This window comes from Lygodium microphyllum, chromosome 4, assembly GCF_053477565.2.
Source record: "Lygodium microphyllum isolate KBCC chromosome 4, Lygodium_microphyllum_v1.1.10, whole genome shotgun sequence".
In the NCBI taxonomy this organism is placed as follows: Eukaryota; Viridiplantae; Streptophyta; class Polypodiopsida; order Schizaeales; family Lygodiaceae; genus Lygodium; species Lygodium microphyllum.
The window spans coordinates 147,183,070-147,208,556 of NC_141138.1; the positions used below are offsets into that span (position 1 = coordinate 147,183,070).

General features: G+C 41.2%; 1 protein-coding gene across 5 annotated transcripts; it reads right to left on the reverse strand.

The window, feature by feature from the left end:
* Positions 1 to 1,068: 1,068 nt before the first annotated feature.
* Positions 1,069 to 24,608, reverse strand: LOC148037750 (uncharacterized). Of its 5 annotated transcripts, XM_087676712.1 has the most exons (6): positions 24,282 to 24,608; positions 24,077 to 24,189; positions 22,079 to 22,216; positions 21,343 to 21,803; positions 8,425 to 8,737; positions 1,069 to 2,337 (listed from the first exon to the last, which is right to left on the reverse strand). In XM_087676712.1, the coding sequence occupies exons 4-6, from the start codon at positions 21,736 to 21,738 to the stop codon at positions 1,433 to 1,435; spliced, it is 1,614 nt and encodes a 537-aa protein (XP_087532838.1). In that variant the 5' UTR covers positions 21,739 to 21,803; positions 22,079 to 22,216; positions 24,077 to 24,189; positions 24,282 to 24,608; the 3' UTR covers positions 1,069 to 1,432. The 5 variants fall into 5 exon arrangements, with proteins under 5 accessions (XP_087532838.1, XP_087532837.1, XP_087532839.1 ...); XM_087676711.1 differs by having other exon boundaries at positions 24,077 to 24,608; XM_087676713.1 differs by having other exon boundaries at positions 22,017 to 22,216; positions 24,077 to 24,608.
* Between the last annotated feature and the right edge of the window lie 879 nt (positions 24,609 to 25,487).

The window sequence follows — 25,487 nt, forward strand, 5'->3', positions numbered from 1 at the left end:
TCAAGGTTGAGAAACTTACAAGGGATTTTGTTTGGTGATTTTGTTTGGTATAAGCAAGGCAAATGCAACTTGGCACTTTATCACCTAGCATCAAATGCATAATGATTTAAGTGTAGAATTTGTAGCTCAATTATTATGAAAGCAACCAAGTTGTGGCAAGCTATCTACTTTTAAAATGTTTAATGTGCCTTTTGCATTACTCTCAAAGTATTTCCAATGCACAACTTAGCAATAACGTCCTCAAAATCATTGTTGACTTACTTCACCTTTTAGAACAGTTAAGTTTCGAGTAAGAGGATATTAAACAAAAGAATGTTAAAAAGACTAGTGTCCTTACAATGGATTACCATGTTGAAGCAAATAAGAGAATAAAATTTGGGGTTTTCTAAGCCTCTATACAAATGGTTGAAATTGATGACAGAGACCATGTTGAAGGTTGTCCCTCCTAACAAGTTTAATTTCATTCTATGGAAAGTCGTGCATTGTAATTGGCTTTAGAATTCCATTGGTGACACCCATGAAAGACATACAAGACTTTTAGTTTGGAGATTCATGAAAGCATCTAATGTTTATGTTGCAATTCAAGGGTGGGATTAACCCATGGGCCTTCACAATGTTGCAACTAATTGCAGCAATTGTGGAAATTCAAAAAAAAAAATTTTGAGGGTGAGAACCTTGTGTCCTATAGCTCGACTTCTATGTAAGCTTCTTTACAAAAAGTTGGTGTATGCCCAAAAGTTGTTCCACTTTTCTTTTTCAAAGTAAAATAGTTTAACCATTTTTGACAAAATAATGCCACTACCGTCTTCCATTCACTTATGGGATCATTTTAATGTTTGAACAACTCATATATGTCATTCTATGGCAATATAAGGTTAGTTCATGCTACTTTTGTGTATTTCAAAACTCAAACAAGGGCAACAAAACATTTTAGGAAAAATCGTCTTAGAGATTTATCATCCAGCATGAATCATTCTTCTATAATTACCATTTTTCCTTCGCAATATTACTAATTCATTTGAATACTAGACACATTAACCACAGAGAGAGAGAGAGAGAAGGGGCTGACAAATTGGAAAAGTATGGGCCAAATGCGGCCCATGTTGCAACCACTGCATGCATGTGCATGTGTAATGTGAGTATACAGGATACCATGAATAGGGCATCATCTTGTACAACATCTACATAATATTAAGAACTCTACCTAGACTTCATCAAACCTGGTGAGTATCCTCAGACAGTACCATTTCTCTCATCGACTTGCAGCAGCCTGTGCATAGCTGTGTGCAGAGTGCATGCTGCTGGAATGACTAAAGATACATACGGAGATGTTTGGTTTAGCATCATCAGCTGAGCTGGGCTGGTACTTATCAGAATGCTTTGAAGAATGTAACTGAAATATCAGCAACAAGCAGGCAGTTTGCCATAGCAATCAAGGTTTTCCTCCCTGATCCAGAGATGGACCCCTGTAAATACCTCCTCCAAGAGCTTCCCAATGTCTGATCTTATCTAAAACAGGGGACTGCCTTTCAGTTGGCTTATCAAGAGTACTCAATGATCTCCTCAGTCCTTTAGTGACAATTTGCAGGCTCTCACCTTTGAACTGCAAACTCCTCCTTGGTGCTGCTTGAGAATGCCTTCTCACGTGACAAGACTTTGATTCCAAGCAGTCGAATGCATCATAACTATTGCACATATTAGATGGCCCGTGCCTTACTTTGTTAGCATCAGTGCAGTGGCTTCCCTTGGAGTCAGGTCTCAAATGGGGGCTGCGAGCCGCCAATGTCTCCACTAATGTCCTGTTTGCCTTGATTGTAGGCACATCAAAAGAAAGGGAAGCAAAAGCCTTCTGGGTATGGTGATCAAAGCACTGATTCAAGCATGCATTGCTGCTGGGTACAGGCTTGGGATTTTCAGATGAAAACTCTGGGTACTCCAATGAAGTCTGGCAAGATGATGATGTATCATTGCTCCAATCATCTTCTGGAAATGAGCACTCACTCACCTCTGAGAGTCGGGACGCACATGCACCTTGAAGTTTCATCAGAAGAGGCATCTGGACACCAATCTCCCCAGAATCAGGTGTACCAATCAATCTTTCCTGCAGACACCAGTTAGTTTGAGACTCTGTAACCACCTTTACTAGTTCCATTGAACCTTCCATCTCTATAGATGATGATGAAGAACAAGGAAATGCTCTGGATTTGCACAATTGCTCTATTTTCTCTAGTCGGCTTGTTTGGGGAGGAATATCTTGAAAATTTTTCACAGTTACTTCAGGCAGAGTCGAGGATGCAGTGTTGCAATTATCCATCTGTAGAGTATGTCCATCACCATCTGTGAAAGCACTTGGTGGTGTCACTGATTTTTTCAAACTGCTTCCAAAATAGAATCAATTGTTTTGGTAGGTATTGGAACTTCATCTTGAAAATATAAAATCCACTCAGTTGTTTAAACATTTGAATCGAGACTAAATAGAAATTGATCTATGCCTAGAAGGCAACACATCACACAACCACTGCTATCACACCATTATTTTATTTTTCTCGATACTTTGACAAGTGGATTAAACTCTCTAGTCTCTAGCTAAATACTAGCATAGAGAAGGATCCAGGCTCAATCGTGGAAATGGATTTTCAAGATCATGCATTGCATCTTCCTTTGTTAATAGTACATGATCACGTAAGAACAAGACAAAAGTGCAAAGAGAACATGCAAAGTTGGCAAGAAAATGGACAGGGATTTCTTTTTGGATTGTCAAGCAACTTCAGCCAGTATGAAGGTATATGAGGTGAAATTCATCCTTCAGTAGAAATCCGTGTGACAAGGCAAATGTGGAAGGCTAGAAGTGGTTCTATGTTAATACTTCAGTCACCAGTGGAAGTCCATATAGAAAGGGATAAATAGGTCTATAGAAGAGCAAAAAACTCTTATGGCTATGAGGATGCTCTATATGACCGATGCAAGGTTGGGGCACCTTTGTGGTGGGAGGATTTTGGATCGGATAGGCCAAAGTTGCAAAAGCTGGCTGTTCGTATCTTAAGTCAAGCAGTGAACTCCTCTTGCTTGGAGAAATTATGAAGCACCTACAGTCATATTGCTTAAAAGAAGAGGAATTGCCTTGGAGAAAAGCAAACAATTTGGTCACTATTAGTGCGAACTTAAGAATGCTTTGCAGAAGTGTTACATCACAGGGCCGATTCATTTAGCCAGTGGAAGATGGAGCAAGAGGAGGAGCATGCTCGTTTTATGGAGACTATTCAAGGCACCCATAATCATGAGGCTAGCACTTCAAGAGCTGCAGATGCGCATTTTGTTGGAGATGCTAAAAAAATTCAATGAAATTTTATGTTTTTAAAGTTTAAACTGTGCTTGTTTATGTATTTCATTGCAGTAGAGTGCAATGTGATGAACTGAAAGCTACTTTATATGTGAAAATGTATTTTTTAAATATGTCGTCCCCCCCCGTCCCCATTCCCTAGTTTCGGCCGACCCTGTTCCTGTCCCCCATCCCTTGTTTCTATGGTGCTAATATTTGATAAGCATGTGAAGAAGCCCTTGTGTGAGAAGATAAGCTTTTGAAACTTATGGTAGTAGAAAGGAGGCAGCTTTTGTCCAAAGTTGTCAACATGCGTCCATTGCTAATTGCCAATATCCTTCCACCAGCCACACCACCTTACAAGCTGCCTAAGAGTCCATCGAGAATGCCACCTGGATTGCACCTGTCTTTTCAAGAGCAGCTGGTGTTTCTCATTGAGTGCCAATGGCAGGTGCAGAGATTCAGTGGGTCTCCAAAATTCTCTTACCAAGGAGGAACAAGTAGTGATGGTAGAGAAACTTGTTGTCCCAAAGTTAAACGGCAAGTATGATGGTAACCTTGTCTACACTGAATGAAGGAATGGGTGTTAAGAATGCAAGGGAGACTTTGGAATTGAATGATAGAGAACAAAAAGGAACAAGCAGTGATGGTAGAGAAACTTGTTGTCCCAAAGTAAAATGGCAAGTATGATGGTAGCCTTGTCTACAGTTGAGTGAAGGAATGGGTGTTAGGAATGCAAGGGAGACTTTGGCATCAAATGATGAGCTCCAAGGAAGGTCTGGCATCACTGAGAGAGTTATTAAGCATGCAAGACTTCAGTGGCACAGATTTCCAATTTTTGAGAGCAGCAGATGTCTCTCGTTGAGTGCCAATGGCAGGTGGATAGATTCAATGGGTCTCGAAAGTTCTCTCACCAGGAAGGAACAAGCAGTGATGGCAAAGAAACTCGCCATCCTGAAGTTCAATGGCAAGTATGATGGGAGGCTTGTCTGAGTAAGGAAGTCGATGTTGAGAATGCAAGGGTAGATTAGACCAAATATATTTGTATGGGTTCATTAAGAAACTTACTTTCAAAGGGTGCTAGCAATAGTTGAAGCTATTATGCAATCACTGGTGTATGCAAGAGTTTCAGTTATACCAGGACTCTGTGCTAATGGAGGGAGTGAATATAGGAGTGCAACCCCAGTTAGAGGTGGAATTAGATTGTGGACTACCCTTCAGGAGCCACATAAGTTGTAATCTCATGCCTATTTATTAGCACCCTATTAATGGTCATTTATGCATGTTGCATTGATCAGATCTCTCTCCTTTTTTTCTCATGGCAACCTACCACATAGATCCTGACAAATTGTCTTCGTGGTATTAGACCCATCTCTCCGCCCTAGCCTCCACAAACTTGAATTCCACCATAGCTCAACTCTAGGTATCTAGATTAATGACTAGGCAGCCATACCTCCTTGCACTCTTGAAGTTGGTTCTCTTTCAATCCATCACCAACCCTTGAGCTTATGAGTTCAAACTGAAGCTCATGTTAAGAGCTTTCTACTGACCACTCAAAACCTAGGTAAATATAAAGTAGAGTATCATATTAAAGCCTCTAGTCAAGCAATTGATAGTAGGAAATCAAACTAGTTATTGTTCTTGAAGATTATGCCTATTCAAGGACAGCCAATTTTTATCTCAATCTCATATTCATCTGAATCTTCAATTAGCCTTGTAATTTTCTATGCAAATAAGCCACCACCCAAAGGAGCCAAAGTTACATCCTCACATTGTGGGAGAACGGGTCATGAGATGTCAAGCTCCTACCACAGCAACAAGTCAAAGCACCAAAAAAGCAAGTAGCTAGGATCCAATACTCAAGCATTCTAGAGTCAGTGACTCTACATCAACAACTCAAACTATCCAAAAGGACTCAACCAGCCTTGTATTTGTTCCACAGAAAATTAAGTAAAAATCAACTATTCAAAAAGGACTCTCAAAGAAGCCATTGAGTCATGAGTCCAAGATCTTCTCTATAGGTTAGGCTTAAGGGGAGAACTTTCTGTCAAAACATGCAATATAAAAGAGTCAAACCAACCTACCATTGGAGGGTATAAATGTCTCCATACAATCAAAGTAGAGAAGTAGCTTTGGTGTTGAGCATAGTTTTTTCATACATCAATCAAGCATCAAACACAAATAGGCATTAAAATATGATTCAAGTATCGTTCAGACCCTTCAGCTGAATCATATGTGACCCTAAATTTTTAGCATATTCTGACAAATTTATGAGAAAATACAAAGATTGAAATTTGGCCGCTAAACTAAGCATCTCCAAAAAGACTATCAGACTCCATGTCCCAGACAAAAGGACATGCACAGAGAACAAAAGCACACAGTGTACAATACCAGAGTCTAAGTCAATATAAAAGTAACTAACATCAAAGCCCAAGGGTCAAGCCTTGAGAACTAAGCCTACTAGAAATTGAAAATCAACAACAAACACCCAAAAGTAACATAGCTATGGCCTGTAGGCAATAGTGACTACTAAGTTGTCTACTCATCATCTTCATCATTCTCGAAAGGAATATCCTCCTCCTCCTGCTCCTCCTCCTCCTCCTCATCATCATCATCATCATCATCATTATCATCCATGTAATCCTTACGAGCTCATGCCTATTTAATGGCACCTTACATTGATCAAATGCCTCTTATTTCCTCTTTATGGTACCCTACAACACAGATTCCAACTGATTTTCTTCAATGGATAGTACCCTTACTTTAGCATGTCATACCAAGTATTTAAGATTCTTTATGGATCAAGATGAGTGTTTTGGATGTGGATCTTGTAAATGATACAATTGTCCATTTAGATTACAACACATGATCTCTGATGCAGAAGATGCTACTGAAGGCTGATTTGCTGATCACATTCCTTACAACCAGTTCACAACTAGCAAAACAGCTTGATGACCAGCAAAAAAGAATCAGCTGTCCTACTACACATGGCCCATATGATTGCTGCACACATGAGCACACCATCACCTCTCGTGGCACTCTAGCCATGTCATCCACCTATCGCATTGCCTAGTGTATGACCATTTGGACAAGGTGGTGCCTAGGTTCAATACACTCTTGCAAGAAGGAGGTACTCGTGAGTCGTGGTTAATAGGTTCTCCTGTTGAGAAACCCTTCACCCGCAGTTTGCGTTTTGCGTTTAGGGTTTCCAGCCCCAAAAAGGGGCTACCCTAGACTGACTGTGCCTATTTATAGGCCACTCTCTGACTCATTCTTTACAGCTGATTCATTCAGTCCGTCACCTCTTCTCTCCAGCCTCTCCACTGCCCTCACATCCCTTCAAGAGGACATTGTGGTTCATGGTTCATGGCTGTCTTCATCATCTTCCTTGTGCTACGGCACCCTTGTTCCCTTGTTTCACAAGCACTCCATGATTCAGAACTTCATCATTCCATTCATCAGAGTTTCTTCTCTCTTCCTCCTCTTCTCCATGTTTGCCAAGTTCACTCCGTGTTCCTCCCCGCAAACCCTACTATCTTGCTAGTACATCATCTTTTGACGTCTCGTGGAGACCATATAGTACATCTTAGGCTCGTGGAGACCATATAGTACATCTTAGGCTTTCTCCAAATCCTCTATTGATTAGGTGAAACATCTTATCTAGATCTACGTCTAGTCAAGAGGAGATACAAGCCCAAGTAGAGCTAAGGTAGCCTAGGATGTTATCAATCAGGTGAGATTTCACAACAGGCTTAGCATTGTTGACCTAGATTGCCAAAGGAAAGTGTTGCTTGTCAAGCTCAATGCCAAAGGCCACCTTATAGGTAAGGAGCAGCGGTCCCTCGAAGAAGCTACTACTTTGGAGGTTGGTGGAGATTAGAATAGGTGCAATCAAGTGATTTGGAAAGGAGCTTTATGGTCAAGTTTGCTACAGCCATCATTAGGGTTAGAGGTCCATTTCCTCGTGCTTGTTTTAGTGAGGCCCTTGCAACTGCTTGAAAGAGAGGATGATTTAGCCTCCTACAAATCACAGAAGATTAGTATTCACTAGGACAATCCTCTCACCTTTCTTGGGGGAGATTTCTGCCAAATATTGCTAGCATTGTTGGAGAGTGGCCCAACTTCATAAATCCCCCCCCCCCCCCCCGGGACATGCACTTGTTTAGGTCTCTTCTCTACAGGGGATGTTTTGTTCCTGAAACATGGCACTTGTCAGACCTTTCTCACTTAGAGGACAGCTTTAGCCCAAGGAGGTCACTCTTCCTTTGGCTCAGGTCTTTTCACAGCACTCATGGAGAGACGATAGTAACTAGGGAGCAAAAACATTGGTTGTAGACAGAGGATGTGCTTGTAAATATACAAGGACTTCCAGGAGAATGGCCTTTCACATAGCAAATTGACTTTTCTCAGACAAAGCGGACCAGAAAGCATTACCCCAAATAGACTGATATCATTGCCTGGTACATCTGGACATTGAGATGCAATTGCCAGTGAGGCTACAGATTACCAGCACATCTCTACTTCTAAGGCCCTCACTCACATACAGAAGTGCCCTTCTTAAACAGTTAGAACTCTGGCACCTTCCAATTACAGGTATCTTGTACACTTTAGCATTAAAGACCACTAGATGTGTTATTCTATTAGCCTCATGCCAGCCATCCCCGTGAGCAGAGAACCAAGAAGTTGTTGACTCACGTGCTTCTTTCCTTCTCCTGTACTGGGATTTTGTGGTGTCTGTATTCAACTTAGTGGCAATTATCACTCAGATGTCAGTTGATACAATTCTATTTTCCTAGATTTTAAAAAAACCATGTCCATGGTATTTTTTGTAGGACTGATTCCAGCATTTGACAAATTTCACCTTAAAATTTTGTACAGAGTATACGTCAATCCAACAAGATCAATGAGGTTAGTTTTCTGTTATTTTGGACCTTAACACTTTATAGAATGTATCACAGCAAAAATAACTTGTCACTTGTGAGTAGATGATTATGCTACTTGCTTATACATTTGGGACCTCTATGTTCAAGTTACAACAGATAAACAAATATTACAAATACATGCAATCTAGACTCTGAAAACAACCAAAAAGGAGTTTTGAGTACCTGGTGCCAACTGGATATTACGGGTCAATTTGTCAACATGATTCTTCCAAGATATAACCTCTTGTTCTTTCGCAAGAAGCTTCTCCTCTGTTCGTTTTAAGAGAATCTCAAGTTCCATTATGCGCTCCTCCTGTTGTGCTTCTAAAACTTCACGTAGACGGCGATCCAGCTCAATGGCTGAGACAGCATAGTCAACTCGGACTGATTCTAGATGTGCAGACTGATCTCTTGTTGTGTCTTCATCTGATGCTATAAGTTTTCCACGACTATTGAGATCGCCTTTTAAGTCATATACTATCCTCTTCAAATGAACCTGCACATTATTGCATTATAAGCATTATCTCCTTTAGACTTCATACACCTCATTTTAGCTCACATCGTATACTACTGCTTACAGGCACCTCATTCAGTTTTAAGATGTTTACAACTACAAGCTAAAAGAAAAATGGGAATTCAAATGGCAGCAAGTAGAAAAAAGCAACTGCAATTCAACATTTCAATATGGAACATCACTCAGCACCCACCCTTGATAGCCCATATCTGGTGTGGAATTCATTAGAGATTCTGAATGAGCATATTTCCAACTTCTAAAACCGTTCATAATCACACAGGCTGTATGGTTGAAACATACTTACCACAGCACACACCCTAAGATACTTGTTAATAAATCTTGAAAGATTCAGCACCATAATCCATCACTACATCTCAAGTATGATATGTTGAGCTAAAAATGCATTAGCTTCACTTAAACAGCCCCAAAACATGCTTAATTAAGGAAAGCACAAACCCACTTGGGAGGGCCCAAACTTTCTATAAATAGGTATGCTACCCTCCATTTAGCTTTAATCTCATTTTACAAAATTTCAAGTATTTCAGCTTGCTGCCCACACCCCGGACGCAAAGGACATCGCGGTCCAAGCTGGCCATTGTTGTCTACAATAGTTTGGCACCTAATTCTAGCCTACCACACACTGCTCCGAGCTGATTTCAGCATGCTGACTCCTGCTGCTGGTTTTTCCTACGTTTTTAGTCTCTCTCTCTCCTATAGCCTGCATTTGCTGTTTTCTCTCTCCTACAGCCAGTGCTTTTAGTCTTTCTTTCTCCTCACTTGCGTTTTTATACTTTCTCTCTCCTCACCTATGTTTTAAGTCTTTCTCTCTCCTGCACTGCCATCTACATCAGATCCAACTTCCTTGGCTACATTTGTTGGTGTTTGACATCCTGAAGCTACCTTGCTGCGATTCGAGATCCGTTCGGAGTATGACGCACTCTCTAGCTCATTACCCCTGCCCTGATCCTTGAGATACAAGAGTTCGAGATACAATATTCATTCACTATATAGTGTGTTTGTTGCATGAGCATTGTATATTCAATAGTCATATCATTTCATTCATTCTCTGTGTTCACTATCTCTGAGTTACCCTAACCCTAACTGTATTCTTCTATCAGTCTGTGCTTTGTTGTATGGTGTTATTTGTGTTTTTGTATTAGGGTATTTCTTTATATGGTATCAGAGCTGAATTCTTTGAGAGAAACTTAGGCCTTGATCTGAAAGCTCTACATAAGAAGCAAGAACAACAGAAGGGCAGACAACTTCGAACACTACTTCCGCACCACTTCTCATATCCGAGCTAAATCCATCGAGGAACGAGTGTCGGAGTGGGCCTCGTAGCTTGCTTCATAAGCTCCTAATATGGTTGGACAAACATTGGACTACCATGGAGTTCCATGACATTACGAGATCACTGCAACTGAGTACGATCTCATTTTGATACATAGAGCCCAGCAGCATATAGAAGGTAAGTCTAAATTTCACCCTTTAGATTCGGTGCACCAATCTACTAACCATGCAGAAAAAGCAGAACCTCCACTTAGGACCAGTCATCCACAAGTAGAAACTAGCATAGAGTACACTCCATTGCCTTCATACTTATTCTCTTTGGTATCAGGTATGTCTATTAATGATGATTCTCCTTCTCCTATTGGTATGGATAAAAAACATGATGAATGACGCATGCAAAACAATTTCTGGTTTATGAGTAATGAGGAAGACAGATATTTCTTTATGAACTCAAGACTAGGTAAGCAGTTGAAACAAGAAACTATAAGTACTCCTTCCTCTTATTTTCCTTCAAACAATTTTTTTTTCAAATGTCAAAATGAAGTAGATACATCTTCATCATCATTATTTCAATTTACTACATTTAATGGACAAAAGGAACCCACATTATTTCCCACATCTACATCTATTACAAATCCATTTAATCTCCCTCCCATCCCATCCTCTTATTATGCTGCCACATCCTTTCAGCCTCCATTAAGTGCACCGCATGTTGTCTCTCACGTAGGATCACATGTGTTTTCATTCACCACATCGAGGGATACTTCAAACTTAGGCACAACCGTTAGGACCTCATCTCTTCCTCAACCGGGTGGTATTCCATCTTTTCCTCACACACTTTTGAGATCATTACAGCCCAGGTATTCCCCCCAGTCTCTCTCGAGTGTGGATCAATTGGTGCCACAATTTGCCTCCATGGCATGACCTAGTGGACCCTCTAGTCATTATGCTATGTCCCGGCCAACATTAGGACAAGGCTTACATGTCCCAATGTCTTCACCTCCACCGGCACCTTATGGAAACATTCATGTTCTAGTGTCTTCGTATCAATCGGCACTCATTGGACACTCACAACCTGTTTCTGCCTACCTACCTCTTCCCCCTCCTCCTTATCAGACACCTCCACCACTACCACTACCACCACCACCATCTTATCCTCCACATCCATCTTATCCCATATTCCCAATGCCTCATGGTTCTACCTCATCTTCCCCAAGCATGCATTGAATGACAAGACTCATTTTAAGGAGTCAAAAACCCCAACCCGATCATCCCGCAGTTGTTCCATACGAGGTCGTCTGCTCATGGAAGACTAGAAATGCCTCTGCTATTGTCGAGTTGATATAGGGCTTATTGTCTAAGTTTCATTCTCAGCTTCATCATTTTAACTTAGCATCAAAGCAATGGGCACACTTAACTGACTACTATGTAGCTTGAGATAGAACCCGTCGAATAAATCTTGACCATGAGCTTCAGAACTTCAAAATATCCAGACCAAGATGACTTGAAAGTCAAGATGGCCGAATATCGACATCTCCTTGCCGAATTCTCCACTACGGAAACTCCTAAGTCCTTTGATGATCAAGTCACATTGTTTCTTAAGAAGTTGCCACGTAAATACTTCAATTTTGTGCAGCAAGTGGTCTCTCTGTCCAATTTACCCACATTCTATAAATTTGAATGTCAACTATTGTATTATACACGGCTGTTCTATCAGTTTCATATGAATAATTTCTCAAAGAGGGCTCTTGTTGCTCATTCTCAGAAGGGACAGCAAGGGAAGGATAAACCAAATCAAACTTCAAATCAAAATCAAAATCAAAAGCAAAAACAAGCAGGGGAATTATAAGGAAACTCCTAGTCTCAACTCAAACCTGGGTGGCAGAATGCACCTAAGAAAAATAAGTATTGTCTACATTGTCAAAAGGCTGGCCATTTTGACGAGTGTGTCGATCAAAGGCAAGTGACATAGCACCAAAACCCAAGTCACAAACCCTCGCCCCTCAATCAAGCAACCCCTCTCAGGGGAGGTAGGGTGATGGCAAGGGTTAGTGGAAAGGTCAGACTCACACTACCACTGGCCAGGAAGAGACTTGACACCTTGTTTGGTACACAATCTAAATCATCAAAGTACGGTCTCTTGATTGAGTTTTTCAGTCTTGAAATAAAGTCCAACACATCACTTTCCACACATCTAAATTACATGGAAGGACTCCTAACCCAACTTGCAGGAATCAACACTAAAATGGGAGAAGATATTTGCATCAGTGTTCTACTTAAAAGTTTGCCTCATGAATACAATAATGTATCAACAACTCTAATCAACATGCCAAACCTTGAATTTGTTGATATCCAGACATCACTGTTAGAGGAGGAAAATAAGCTAAAAACTAAGGAAGAACCAAGCACCTCTAGAGATGAACATGCATTATATGTTGGCAATAGATACAAAGGCAAGAGGGATAAGCTCTTTTGTGACTTCTTCAAAAGGACCAAACACACCGAGAAGTTCTGCCACACCAGAAAAAAGTCCCAAAAGGCCTATCTAGTTGCAATCAAAGAAGAAAAGGAAAATGGAGCAAAGGAAGAGGAAGAAGAAGAAGAAAACCAAGAGAAGAACAAACCTCATCAGTCCTTTTATTCAGATAAACTTTTTTAGCTTTGTATTGCCTAGCCCTAATTCTTCAGACATAAACTTGCAAACTCCTCAGTTAGCCTTGTACTACAGCCTCTATACACTTTGTGAGCCCCTTGTTACAGCCTCTGGATGACCATCATGTTTGTGGTATCCACACTTAGCCTTTTTTGTGATAGTCTCTAGTGTTTTGCTACATTTATGGTGTGTCCACACTTTGCAAGTGTTGCTTTCGCTAAAGCATCTATATGATTTGTAATTCTGGTTGTGATTGAGGAGGGGTGTTGAGATATTTATATGAACACTAATGCAAAGCTGCACACATTCAGCCCCTGCACAATATGGAGTGGTGTCGGTGACAGTGCCACACTGATGGCAAAGATGAGAATATGATGAGGAAGATGAGAGATGACTGGCTGGAATAATGGATGTGGCAAAGGTATGGATTGGGGCAGCCCATAAATAGTCATAGGGCCAAGAACAGGCTGGCGTGATGCCAAAAAGGATGATGCCTACTGAAAATGGCCGCTCAGCTGCCCATGTGGCAAAATCACAAATCATAGTCTCAAGTAACACGGAAGGGAGGGGGGAGGGGATGGTACGGAACTTCACGGGACTTCCAAGTCATAAGCTGTCATGAGACACAAAATGGCACAATGGAAAGGCACACAATATATATTAATAAGGAATCCTTTGTATTCATGATATCGAAAGATACAACATTGAGGCACATCTCAAGACTACACCCTCGTGACGCCGCACATGTGAGGGTTCACCACTGAGTATAGGGAATGACATGTAGAGTGGAAACCAAGCAAAGCTCAAAGTCACTACTACTCCCTATATAGGTGTTTTTGGCTCTAACGCCATGGTGTAGCTACAAAGCCCATACCCTTACACTCACCCCCACTTATTGACTTGCTACTCAACAATCTAAGGGTGGTTTTCTTGACACATTCCGGGGTACACAACTCATGCTATCAAGCTAGTCACTGTCTGCCAGTGGTCTAGAACTTGACACATTAGCAGGGACTTAACACAACTTTTTCTATCGAGCTGGTCAATGTTTGCTGCACTGCGACTTATTGATCTTAACACAGCTTATTCTATCAAGATGGCCAAGGTCTACCCATCTAGACTCAGTTCTTTTTATTCTTTTGCATTCCAATACACCCTCGACTCGATTACATTTGAGGAGTGAAGACTTCATAGCTCTAACTTTATATGGCTTAGCGCTTATGGCTTTGCATACCAAGCTTTGTAGGCGTAATTCCAAGTCGTCGCGCTATTGGGGTCAAGGCGTGGTGGTGCGGTTGTAGCCATGTTGTGCCACACCTTAAGGGAGGCAGTCCATTGAGTTGCTTCTTGTGCTGTTCCTTCCTTTCTTTGTATTGTTGCCTTGGGCCTTGGGGACTTGGATCTCTTGGTTCATTTGCCAAGACGCTTTGCCCTCATCAGCAAGTCAAGAACTTGGGCTGCTTTCCTTGGCCTCTTTGCCGGATCTTTCTTGCTTGCCTTGAACTTAGACAAAGTGGTTGGGTTAGCTTGCTTTTTCGCACGGAAGGTGCGGTCTTGGTGCATGGCACCTCTTTGGCTCTTCTTAGCCTCATTTGGAGTTGAAGTTCTTGGGGGGAAATGGACTAAGTCATCACACTTAGACCGGATTTTGGGTTACGGAAGAAGCTCTTGGGGTGACGCCCAGATGTGGACTGCTTGGTGTGTCACGGATCCATAGGATCCGAATGACAACTCCTTGCACTGCTTACGGCCTAAATGTCGAGATCTCAATCTTTACCAGTATTGAGTATGGTCCCAACAGGTTCCATAGTCCAAAGACATTCACCTTAAGAGTGAGTTGGAGAGTTCTCCAAGACTCAACTAGCAAGGTTCCCTTCTGTGGTACTAAGTTACCTTGATCGGACAATATTGCAAGGACTCCCTCATACTCTCCCTCCTTTGAGGCTTTGTCCTCTAACTCATTTTGTCCAAGCTCATAAGGGTTTGTCTCTTCAAGCTCAAAGGCGTAGTCAATGACTCCATTGTTGAAGTACACTTGGTTTCTACTTTGATCTGAGTTGGTTGGGATGGGATGTGGCCTTAGTTCGAAAGCTTGGTTTGCTTCGCCCTTAGCCACGAGTTTAACTTGGGGGATTTCGGAGGCATCTTCATTCTCATCTATTATCTTGGCTCTAGCCGTCTGCCTCTGTTTCTTGGCATTTTGTTTCGTCTTTTTCTTCTTCTCATTCTCATTCTTCTCTTTGTCTATCTTTCCTTCCTCTTTTTGGCCTTCTTTGCCTAGGTCTAGCTTTTGCTCCTCTTCTTCCTTCTTGTTCTTGCCTAAGTCTAAGTCATCTTCTATCTCTTCTTCTACAACCTTCCTACCTTGACCTATCTTTTCTTACTCTCCTTATTCTAGCCTATCTTCTTCATTTGGCTTCCTAGCCTCCATACTTGTTCTTCTAACTTGGCTCCTCCGCCTCTTTCTACTTGCTCAATCTTTTTCCTAACTTTCTTCTTCTTGTTTTCTTCTACTTGCTTTCTCATAACTTGCTCTGGCTTTTCTCTCTTCTAGCTTCTTCCTAGCTAACTCTATTTGCTCTTCTATCTCTCTTCTCTTTTCTTGTTTTATCTATTCCTTGATCTTCTATATTGCACCATCTAATAAGTCTTTTTCTTCTTCTTTCCTATCATTTTCTTCTATCTCATCCCATATTTTCATGATTTTCTCCTTCAACTCTCTTCCTAGCCTATCATCATTGAGCTTTATGGGTTTGGTTGGTTATTGGGGTTGGGGTTGTCAAGGTCGAGGTGTTTCAAGATCTAGGTTGAGCTCATCCTCACCCTTCACTTCTTCTTTGGGTTGTTGGGGTAGAGGTGTTCCAAGATATGGGCTAAGCTTATCCTCTCCCTTTTCTTTTTCTTTCTCTTCTAACTCTTCATTCTTTCTTCTCCGAAGGGTCTTCTTTGTAGAGGTATTGGTCTTTAGGGTAGCCTTTTTGGTAGTAGTTGGGGTAGTAGCAATCAACTTCTTCTTGTTGGGGACGAGGTGTTCCAAGATCTGGATTGAGGTCATCCTGTCCCTTGTCTTCGTCTTCATCTTCATCTGACCATGACTCTTCTTCTTCTTTCACTTGTTTCTTCTTTTCTTGGCTCCTTGGTTCTTCTTTGGTTGGCTTCACTCCATTCTTCAACTCTTGGACCCTTTCGGCTATCATCTGCTTCAAGTACAGTTCGGCCTGCTCTTTGGCGTCTTCAGATCTAGAGGCAATCTCCTAGTTCCAACTCAGTATGATTTCTTCTTGCAGCTCTTTAGCCTTCTCTTTGAGATTACGTAGTACTTCGATTCCTTTGTGGTTCTTCTCTAGTGCTTTGATGGTCTTCTTTGTCTACTCGATCAATTTGAGCCACAGCTCTTTCTTCTTATATGTGATTTTGAGCCGATGACATAGTTCATCTTTCTCTTCAAAGAAATTGTCCTTCCACAACTTCAGCTCTCTTCAAATCATTTTTAAATGGTATGCCGCATGTCCCTATCACGCCACGGCTCCCTCTCAACTTTGTTGGCACAACAGGTTCTCTCCCAATTTCCAACAGGTGTAACACACCTAGGGGGACGTCATGACATGGGGCATCGCGCCATGTTGTGTTGCATCATGCCGTGTCGTGTCACATCGTGTTGTATCGTATTGGGGTCATCACATCATGTTGCATGACGTATTATGGTAGAATCTCCTCCGCATCCGTGAGCCTGCTCCCCTCTCGAGCTAGTATGCTCCGCACTAGAGTTGCTCTAATACCAAGTGTTACGGACCTTCACATGAATTCAAGTCATAACCTGTCATGAGGCACAAAATGGCACAATGGAAAGACACATGATATATCAATAAGGAATCCTTTGTATTCATGATATCGAAAGATACAACATTGAGGCACATCTCAAGACCACCCCCTCGAGACACTGCACATATGAGGGTTCACCACTGAGTATAGGGAATCACATGTAGAGTGGAAAACAAGTAGAGCTCAGAGTCACTACTACTCCCTATATAGGTGTTTCTAGCTCCAACGCCATGGTATAGCTACAAAGCCCATACCCTTACAGGGGGGACAAGGGGCCCTTGGGACACCAGGACACCATCCCCATGACGGTTACGTAACAGAGCGCATCACATTCAGAAGTGACGAATCAAAAAGTAACGTCACAATGTGATGGGGCGGGGAGGCATTACAGGATGGGATATCCTCTTTGTGATGTGACGGGGATGGGATGGGATGGGACAAGACATGGTCAAATTTGGCACCGATACTGACCTATGTAACATGTCTGAACTGCCCGTGTAACACATCCCTGCAGCTTGCCACATGTCTGTTGCCACATGTCTGACCTGCAAAGGACTCATCACATCAACCTAAAAATGGCCAACCTGTAGACTCTCTTTGCAAAGTATAATGTATTATAAATACCACCTTTGCAAATTGCTACACCCCAACACATTCATTGTTCACTGTTCAGTGACCAGCCTTCCTTTCACTGTTCAATGCTCTGTCCACAGCTGCCAACCAATCCATGCCTATCTTCCATGCCCATATCGATTCTGGAGTCTCCACGAGACATGACCCTCCACACTCTGCAATCTCTCTCTCTCTCTCTCTCTCTCTCTTTTTTTTTTTTTCGTAAACTCTCTCTCTCTCTCTCTCTCTCTCTCTCTCTCTCTCTCTCTCTCTCTCTCTCCAAAGTTAACGTAACAAATTTGTTAATTTTTAAGTATATCTTATGCCATCCTGGTCCCCCATCCCCTATTTTCAGCCATCCCTGTCCCCATCACTGTCCGTGTCCCCCATCACTTGTGACTATGTCACAAATGCATACCACTAAAAGATATTGTGTAGTGTGGGCAGGCTAAATGATCAGTGGATGAAATGGAGAAGAAACCCTCATCTCCACCTAATGTGCTTGAAATGGAGAAGGCTAACACACGTGACACAAGAATGATTGGCAAACTATGGCAGTGACAAAGCTCCCCATATCCTCGATTGACTCTGACTTGGGCTCACAAGCACAAGATATTCACAAAAGAAAACAATGAACAAGATGTTTGCTAACATTACCCCTTGGATCCTAGGTGTCATAGTTTTTTCATACATTTTTCATACCCATACGCATACACAAACAGGTATGAAAGTATGAAAAAAGTATGTTTCACTAGTACAGTTTAAGCCATATGTGACCTGAAAATTTAACATACCTTTCTGCTAGTATACATTTAACTAACCACATTTTCCCGTGCACATACACATTTTAAAACACACATTATAATGTGAAAACTTGACAAAATTTGAACCATATGTGACCTGAAAATTTAACATACTTTTCATCTAGTATACATTTAATTAACCACATTTTCTTGTGGCACATATACATTTTGAAACACACATTACAATGTGAAAACTTGACACACCTAAGCCACACAATATAGACATTGTGTAAGCCTGTAGACTCACCATGGACATCAGATCCAAAGAACAGAAAGAGAATTGACCTCAATCCAAAACAGTATGCTGATCCAAAGAAGTGGGCTGAAGTACTCAACAAAGTCTTAAGTACACAAAAAGGATTGCTAGATAACAAGTTGCCTAGGCCCTATGGAGTTAAATCACACCAGTTTTGGGGATGCCAGTATATAATTGTTAAATTTTAGGCACTTGGGACTGTTTTCAAAAAAGTTTTGACAAGACAAGTATGTTATTCATAACATACTTTCATACTTTTCATACGTTTGCAAAGTATGTTATCCGAAACATACTTGGCCAACAGGACAAGTATGTTATGCATAACATATTCATTTTTCCCAGACATTTGCAAACGTTTGTTTGCTCAAACATACAAGTATGGAAAAAACTATGCTAGGTGTTGCAGAAGGCAAGAGAGCAAAAAAGCCAATGGAAGATATCATTGGACCATGTGACTGTCGATGATCTCCATTGATGATGATGTCCAACCAAGTAGCATGATCCCCTCTCCATATAAGAACCCACTACTAGGGGTGGCAAGAAGATGCCAATGGGAGTAAAGAGGCTTCAAATGAGTCACATCAAATGTGTACCCAGTCGGGAATGCATGAACCAAATCTCTTATCCTACCAGAAGACGATACCGAGGACCTATCAAAGGTGCTATAAAGCACTTCTACCAAGCGTAGGCATGAAGGACCAAATTGCATAGAATGGGCATCTGAAACCAGCCTTCCTTCTCAGAAAGGGTGGTGAAGACCTGACTAAGCACTTAATGGCAGCAATAAACAAATTCACGAGATTGAAAAGCACACTTGTAATATTGCACACTAGACATTGGACACCCTCTTGGCCCCAAAACTGGCGCCCCTTGCAATATTTATTTAACTTATATTGCCATTGGAAGGAGCACAATTGAGATTCTTCAATCTCCTCCGCTGATCCAAATGCCCCTTGCTGTCATCAATGATCAGCAAGCCTCTGAGCAATTTCCCCCTTGATCTTCACCTAGGACTCGTCAAATCTTGTTCGTTGACTGGCCAAATGCTACCCCAAATCAATTGGGATGGACCAGCATCTGAGATCTCTGGCAATTCCTTGAATTCCAAATGCCAATTTCAGTTATCAATGCCTCTAATTGCTGGCACGGGTCCCAATGTGGTTGGTAAACACTAATTTCTGCTTTAAATTAGGGTTTGCAGCAGAAATTCCTCTATTCCCACCAAATTTGGCTGAGACCTGCTCCAAATGGCTGAGATTATTAGAGAATAGGCTGGAGGAGGTGAGAGAATGTTGTTCCAAATTTCTACACAGGAAACTCTTCAAAATGGCTGCTGCCTTGTCAAGGACTGCCCAGGAAGCTGTCACCTGCTGTCCAAGAGCAAGAATCAGCTGTCGCCAGCCCCTAGCTGCTGTCACCAACTCTTGGGAAGGTCAAATCTATTGTCGCTTGTCTCCTGGAAGATGCTGGCTGATGTCACCTGCTGCAGATGCGTCTCCACAAGTGCACAAACTGATCAGCAGCCTCCTCTCCCTCTCTCACCTTCAGGCTGAATGCATTGAATCAACCTCCACCAGCCCCAAACAGCCCTTTCTCCCATTGCATGATTTTGCCAAGTGGCAGCCTTCCTTTTCCTTTTTGGGTGAATAGTTTGGCATTCCTCAATGAGGACTACCAGTACAAGGTGCAATTATATCTAATGTTGAGAGAGGAGTAGTATTTACAGTTCCTAATGTGCTATCCATGTCTATGAAGTATCCCCGTGCTATCAAGCTTATCAAAGAATAGCTGTAAGTGGACACACCATCTATCTACCATGTACCAAGAAGTGTTGGCCATAGAAGTGTGATGCTGTACCCTGGTTTTGAGCTATGAGAGATCTTGGTGTGTTGATATATATACATTAATTCTATGTCTCTTTTGTCTAGAGGAGTCTTGTGTCTTGCATTGGATTGGGGTTTTCATCAGTGTATTAGTCTAAGGCAGTGTTCTCTTCTCTCTCTCTTTCAGCCTCACAATGTCCAGCCATGAGTTACAATGACAAATTGAATTGAAGTGGAAAACTATAACCACAAGCCAACTATCCAACACTTCGGCCTGAAGGTCTTGATTGGCATCCCCAATCTCTTGAAACCAAGCATGGTAACATACCCAACCGATATGCTGACATTAATACAAAAAAAGTCCACATCTGTCTCAACATTTTGTGGACAAAACAGTTTCCAATGTATAGCCTGCAAAGCCTTCTTCCAATCTATGCTTTCTTCAACAATCATGTGAGATCTTCTTAAAAGCATAAACTAGACAATTGAAAATCTTCTTGAGAAGCCAATAAATAAATACATATAAACTAGACAATTAAAAATCTTTGTGTAACAGTGTTAAAAGTCAGTTGAGGCTGCTGGTAGATGTTGTCGTTATCCCTCCACCACAACTACCTCATTTCTTGTTCATTCCAGATCACATCACCCATGGGGCCAACTAGCTTCCAGCATCTTTATGCCTCATTAAACAGTCCCAAAGAAGGCATTTTCACTTTTTGTATGACACAGGAGACTTTTCTGGCTCCAGTATGTTCTATAAAGTACCTGCCCTCGGCTAAAACCATGACCCTAGTTAGTGGATTGGATATTGGTGCAAAATTATATCATTCAAAAAATACAAATACATAAGTTTCAATGTCCTAATACTAAATTACTAAACCTTTGTACTAACCTTACCCAATGTGGTGGGAGACTCAAAAGTGTCCTAACCTATATTAGAGACTAACAATTAATGTCTAGCCCCTTAGTGCTGATAGACTGTGTCGAAGCCCTTAAAATACATCAGGGGCATGAGAGAGAAGTTCTTTCTTTTAGCCACCTTCTCTCCACCAAATGGTGCTGCTGCAAAGAAATGGCAACTTGCTTTTTCCAGATTGCTTGCAGGATTCACTCCCACACTTTTCCTCCTTATGCACATTCCAAAGCTTAATGGCATACATGCATGCAGTACACCATGCATGCTACACACACATATACACCCATGCATAGACAAATGAATGTGACAGCATATCTAAACAAAGTGCTTATGGATTTTGACAAACTGTATATAGCACAAGAGAGCTATCCAAAGGTCATGAAACTGATATGTTGCAAGCATAGAGCTTCACCTCATCAGAAGCAGGCAGCATTGCTTGACTGGAGCAGGAGCCTTCTGAACTCATATTAAGTTGCATTAATTCCAACTCTGCTTCAAGCTCTGCTTCAAGTGCATCCATCTGAGAGCTTTGTTCTGTTATCTCAGCTTGTTTTGTAAAATCAGGATCATGTTTTGCATCAACACTCCTGCTGCTTCTAGAGTAAGCTGGCTGTGTTTTGTTATCATTACCATTTTGAGAAACATGATTCCAAAGTGTTTTGTAAGCTGTTTCTCTTTCTATGAGAGATGGGCTCCATAGGTGGCCTTTATGGTGTTGAAGTTGCTCTTGCATCTTCTGCACTACAACCTCGGTTTGCTGGACTGCTTTGTTCAACCTCTGCAACTCTTGCTGGCGTGAGACAAGCATGTATAATGCACCAGCTCCTACTCCAATCTCAAGGGAAAAGTTATGGGAAAGTGAGCCTACTTCACCTGTCAAAATGGCAAAATAACACATAGAAAGCACTGGTCAACTTTGGAACTATATAAGCTGGCTAATCAGCATGCAAGGTAAGATATTTAAGAGTATATAAAACAAAGTCTTCCATTTTTCCTGGCAATCTCAACAGCAATTTTTTTAATGCAGAATGATGAAATTCTTTTTTGTTGATACTGCTAAGCAGACAATTATCAGATGTAAACTACCTTAACCCAAAGTCCCAAAGAAAATTATGCAGTAGTCGATGATCAAACTATCAACTCCTTACAGGTTCATTTCTGCAGTCTACCAGCTCAGTATACAAGCAATGAGTTCCTGGGCGAGTCCACAGCAGGTGCAGCATATCTTCATTGTTTGCTCACACATCCTACAACACGAAGTTGCCATTTTACATATTTGTAAGACCCTGAAAGACATCATGAAAAGAAGCCTTTGTTAGAGTAGTTTGCTTCCCACACTCTACAAAGATCTCCCACAAACCATTTCAATAGCTTGCCTATATGCCAGAGCTAATTGTGGCACGATCTCCTATCCAAGTAAAACGAATTTATTGCTAAATGCCTACTTTGCATGGACTGAACTTCGTTTTATGGTCCATTTGGACAGCAAGAAATGATTCTTGCTTTGACAACCCTTCCTTAAATCTGTTATCTTTTATTGTAGATCTTTGCAGCAATTTGTTCATGGCTGTACTTTGGGCTCAATCCTTGTGCTTTTGCAGTAATCCTACTACATTATGGCACTGGTCTTCCTAACACTATCATTCTTGTATGATAACTAGACTAAATATTGCTCTAACCAACAAAAGGCCTGTGGTAGGCATCCAATAGCAGAAACAGTGAAGCATGCAAAGATGCTAACTAGCTTCAAAAAGAGTATGCCCTGACAACAATCACAAGGAGATTCAAGAAAATTTGTAACGCTAATTCTACAGTCTTCTTATCATCATTGTTTAACAGCGGCGTGGGGCACAAAACTTGCACACAAATACCCTTCACCCTCACGCATGAGCCACTACTGGATCGATGAAGGACCTACAGATTACAATACTTGGAATATGTCCACAACAAATACAACTTGGTTCCATTGCAATGGGGGTCCTCCTAGAAGAGCCACATACACCATGAACAGCTCTGGTGAAACATAGGTGTCCCTATCCATGACACTGGGAGGACTTGAACCTCCAACCTTAACATTATAAGCCAAGGCCCTAACCACCAGCCCAACACTGTGAGGACCTAACTTCCACCACTCTAACTAGATACTATCTGTCTGCCAATGATATATTAATGTATCTGGGCAAATTTTCTCTCCTCAGGAAGTTTTTTTTGCACCCTTACTACAAATGCCAATGATATATTAATGTATCTGGGCAAATTTTCTCTCCTCAGGAAGTTTTTTTTGCACCCTTACTACAAATGCTTTGAGCCTTTTGACTAGAATCTCTTTTTCACAGGTTAAGGTGGGATATGAACCATAAAATAGCTTGATAATATTGGGAAATTTATTGATTGTATGTGACACAGAGAACAGGATTTAGATAAGCGGCAGACAAATTTTGCACCACATGCTTTTTCTAATAAATTACAGCTGCAACAAGATGAAGAAAACATGCAAGCTTGCACAACTAAGACTCTACTAAGAACAGAATTTGGGAAAATAAGGGACAATTCCCACAATGCCCACAATCACACTCTCGTAGCTCAGAATTTTCCACCAGTACTTACAGCATAACAGTGGCTACAAATTTATAACAGATGTCTGCTAATGGATCCAAAACATTTCAGGAAGCAGAGAAAGCTCATGAAATCGTTGCAAATTGCTTTAATTCTGCTTCAAGTTTTAACTTGCCCAACATGGGACCCTTGTGAATTTCTGAAAGACCTCAAGATAGAAGAATATGGAATAGAATTTTGTCAAGAAAATGGTGAGATAAACAGTTTACTCTCTATTTGAAAGATGACTGAACTCGAAACCAATGTTCCTAAAAAAACGGAAGACTTCCTTTGCCAGAATTTTTGCTCACTGCTCTGCATGTTAGACCTACACAACACCTCAGTTGCTCAACCCCATTTTGTAAACCACTGAATTGTTTACACTCAATCTTGGGCTTTGCCTCAAAAGTTGGCTCGATGTGCCTGTTTCACTTTATTCCAAAGAAATTGCACCTATGAAATTCCATAATTGCAGAAGAAAACTATGTGACCATTTGATATCTACAAAAGTGAAGGAACTCATTCTCAGAAAAATAGTGGAAATGTTTTGCCTTTGAGGCAGCAGGTTGCAAGTTTGTGACAAGAGAGCTTCAACCGATTGGTGATAAAACAATCTTTCCTTTTCCTTGGCTGACCAAATGCTGCAACCTTTTCGCTTCAGGGCCTGTGTACCAGGTTATTAATTACGCACAACCACTGTTATTGACAATAACCTCTTGACTTGTGATGTGTCATATGCAGAAAACATGATCATACCAATCATAAGGACCCAGCATTGATACTCGCAACCTGTCTTAAGTTCAATGAGCCTTTACATATTTAGAACACCTAGATGGTGAAGCTCTGCTTGTAAAGCACAATCCAATGATCTGCACAGAAAGAGGATTATGGAAAGTAATACGTTCCCATCTTCAATGGCAATGCGTGGAAGAACAAAAATTTCAAGTCGGCTAAATTTCCCTCAAGACACCAAAGTTTGGACAGAGGTAAATTACGGCATTTAAACTTGTAGCCAGCAAGTTGACAAATCATTAGAAGTGAGCAGCTTTGTCTCTCCACTCGAAAGTAATTCATCCATAAAAGCCCGATTCAAGGCAGCCTCTCTGTCAAATCATCTGCTTTACTGCAAAAGCTAAACTCTTTACTTTGAAGCTAGACTAGGTTATCACAACTAATTCTGCAGAACATAGATCTCTCAAAGTCAATTGGCTATAGTGAACCTTTATCAACTTTGACTGTGATGCATTGGGAACTCACATGTGATAAAATTTTGAAGAGAGATGTATGAACTCTGTGATCAATTCAAAACTTACATTCTAAACTTTGAAGTGAGATTTCTGAGCTCTGAGATGAATTTGGAACTTACATGTAAAACTTTGAATTGAATAGAGATTTATGAACTGTCTGTGATGCCTTTGGAACTTACAAGTAGAGTTTGAGCTTGGCAAGAAGATGATAGACTTGGGATGTTTCTTTGAGCTCCGGAGGGCATATCTTCTACCCCTAATTTGCTGCTTTTTTCCTGGAGGCATTTCTGCATTTTGCAGAGCTTTGAGGATGATTGATGAGTCTAATGATCATTGAAACAAAATCTCCTCTTCAGAGACAAGTCAAAGCTTGCAATCATGAAATTTGCAATTTCGGTTTGCCTGCCGAAGGATAAGTCCCAGTCGTTGCCTTTTTAACTGTTTGATGCTCGTTCTCTCAAAGTGAAGCTTCTGTTTGGGGGAAAAACTGGTAAGGTCTCTTCTCCAACATGGTTTTGTAAAGCCCACAAGGGGAAGCACTGGAAAAGTTATTGTCTGCTCCCCACACTTTTCTCCCTTTTAGTGGAGATCCTTGGCTTCAGGCTCGGTTTGGTGGCTCCTGAACAGAGAGATTGAGACTCAAAAGAAGAAGGCTCACATAGTAGGACACATGTGGCTGCACAATCATCCATGATAATGGCAGGTGACGAGGATA

Excerpts from the sequence above, each read along its gene's own strand:
- LOC148037750 (XM_087676712.1), bottom strand. The coding sequence starts at position 21,738 with ATGCTTGTCTCACGCCAGCAAGAGTTGCAGAGGTTGAACAAAGCAGTC. Across the intron at positions 8,738-21,342 it reads TGCTGCCTGCTTCTGATGAG|GTTCATTTGAAGAGGATAGT; the intron begins GTGAAGCTCTAT and ends AATAATGTGCAG. Across the intron at positions 2,338-8,424 it reads TAATATCCAGTTGGCACCAG|ATGGTGATGGACATACTCTA; the intron begins GTACTCAAAACT and ends GTGCTTTCACAG.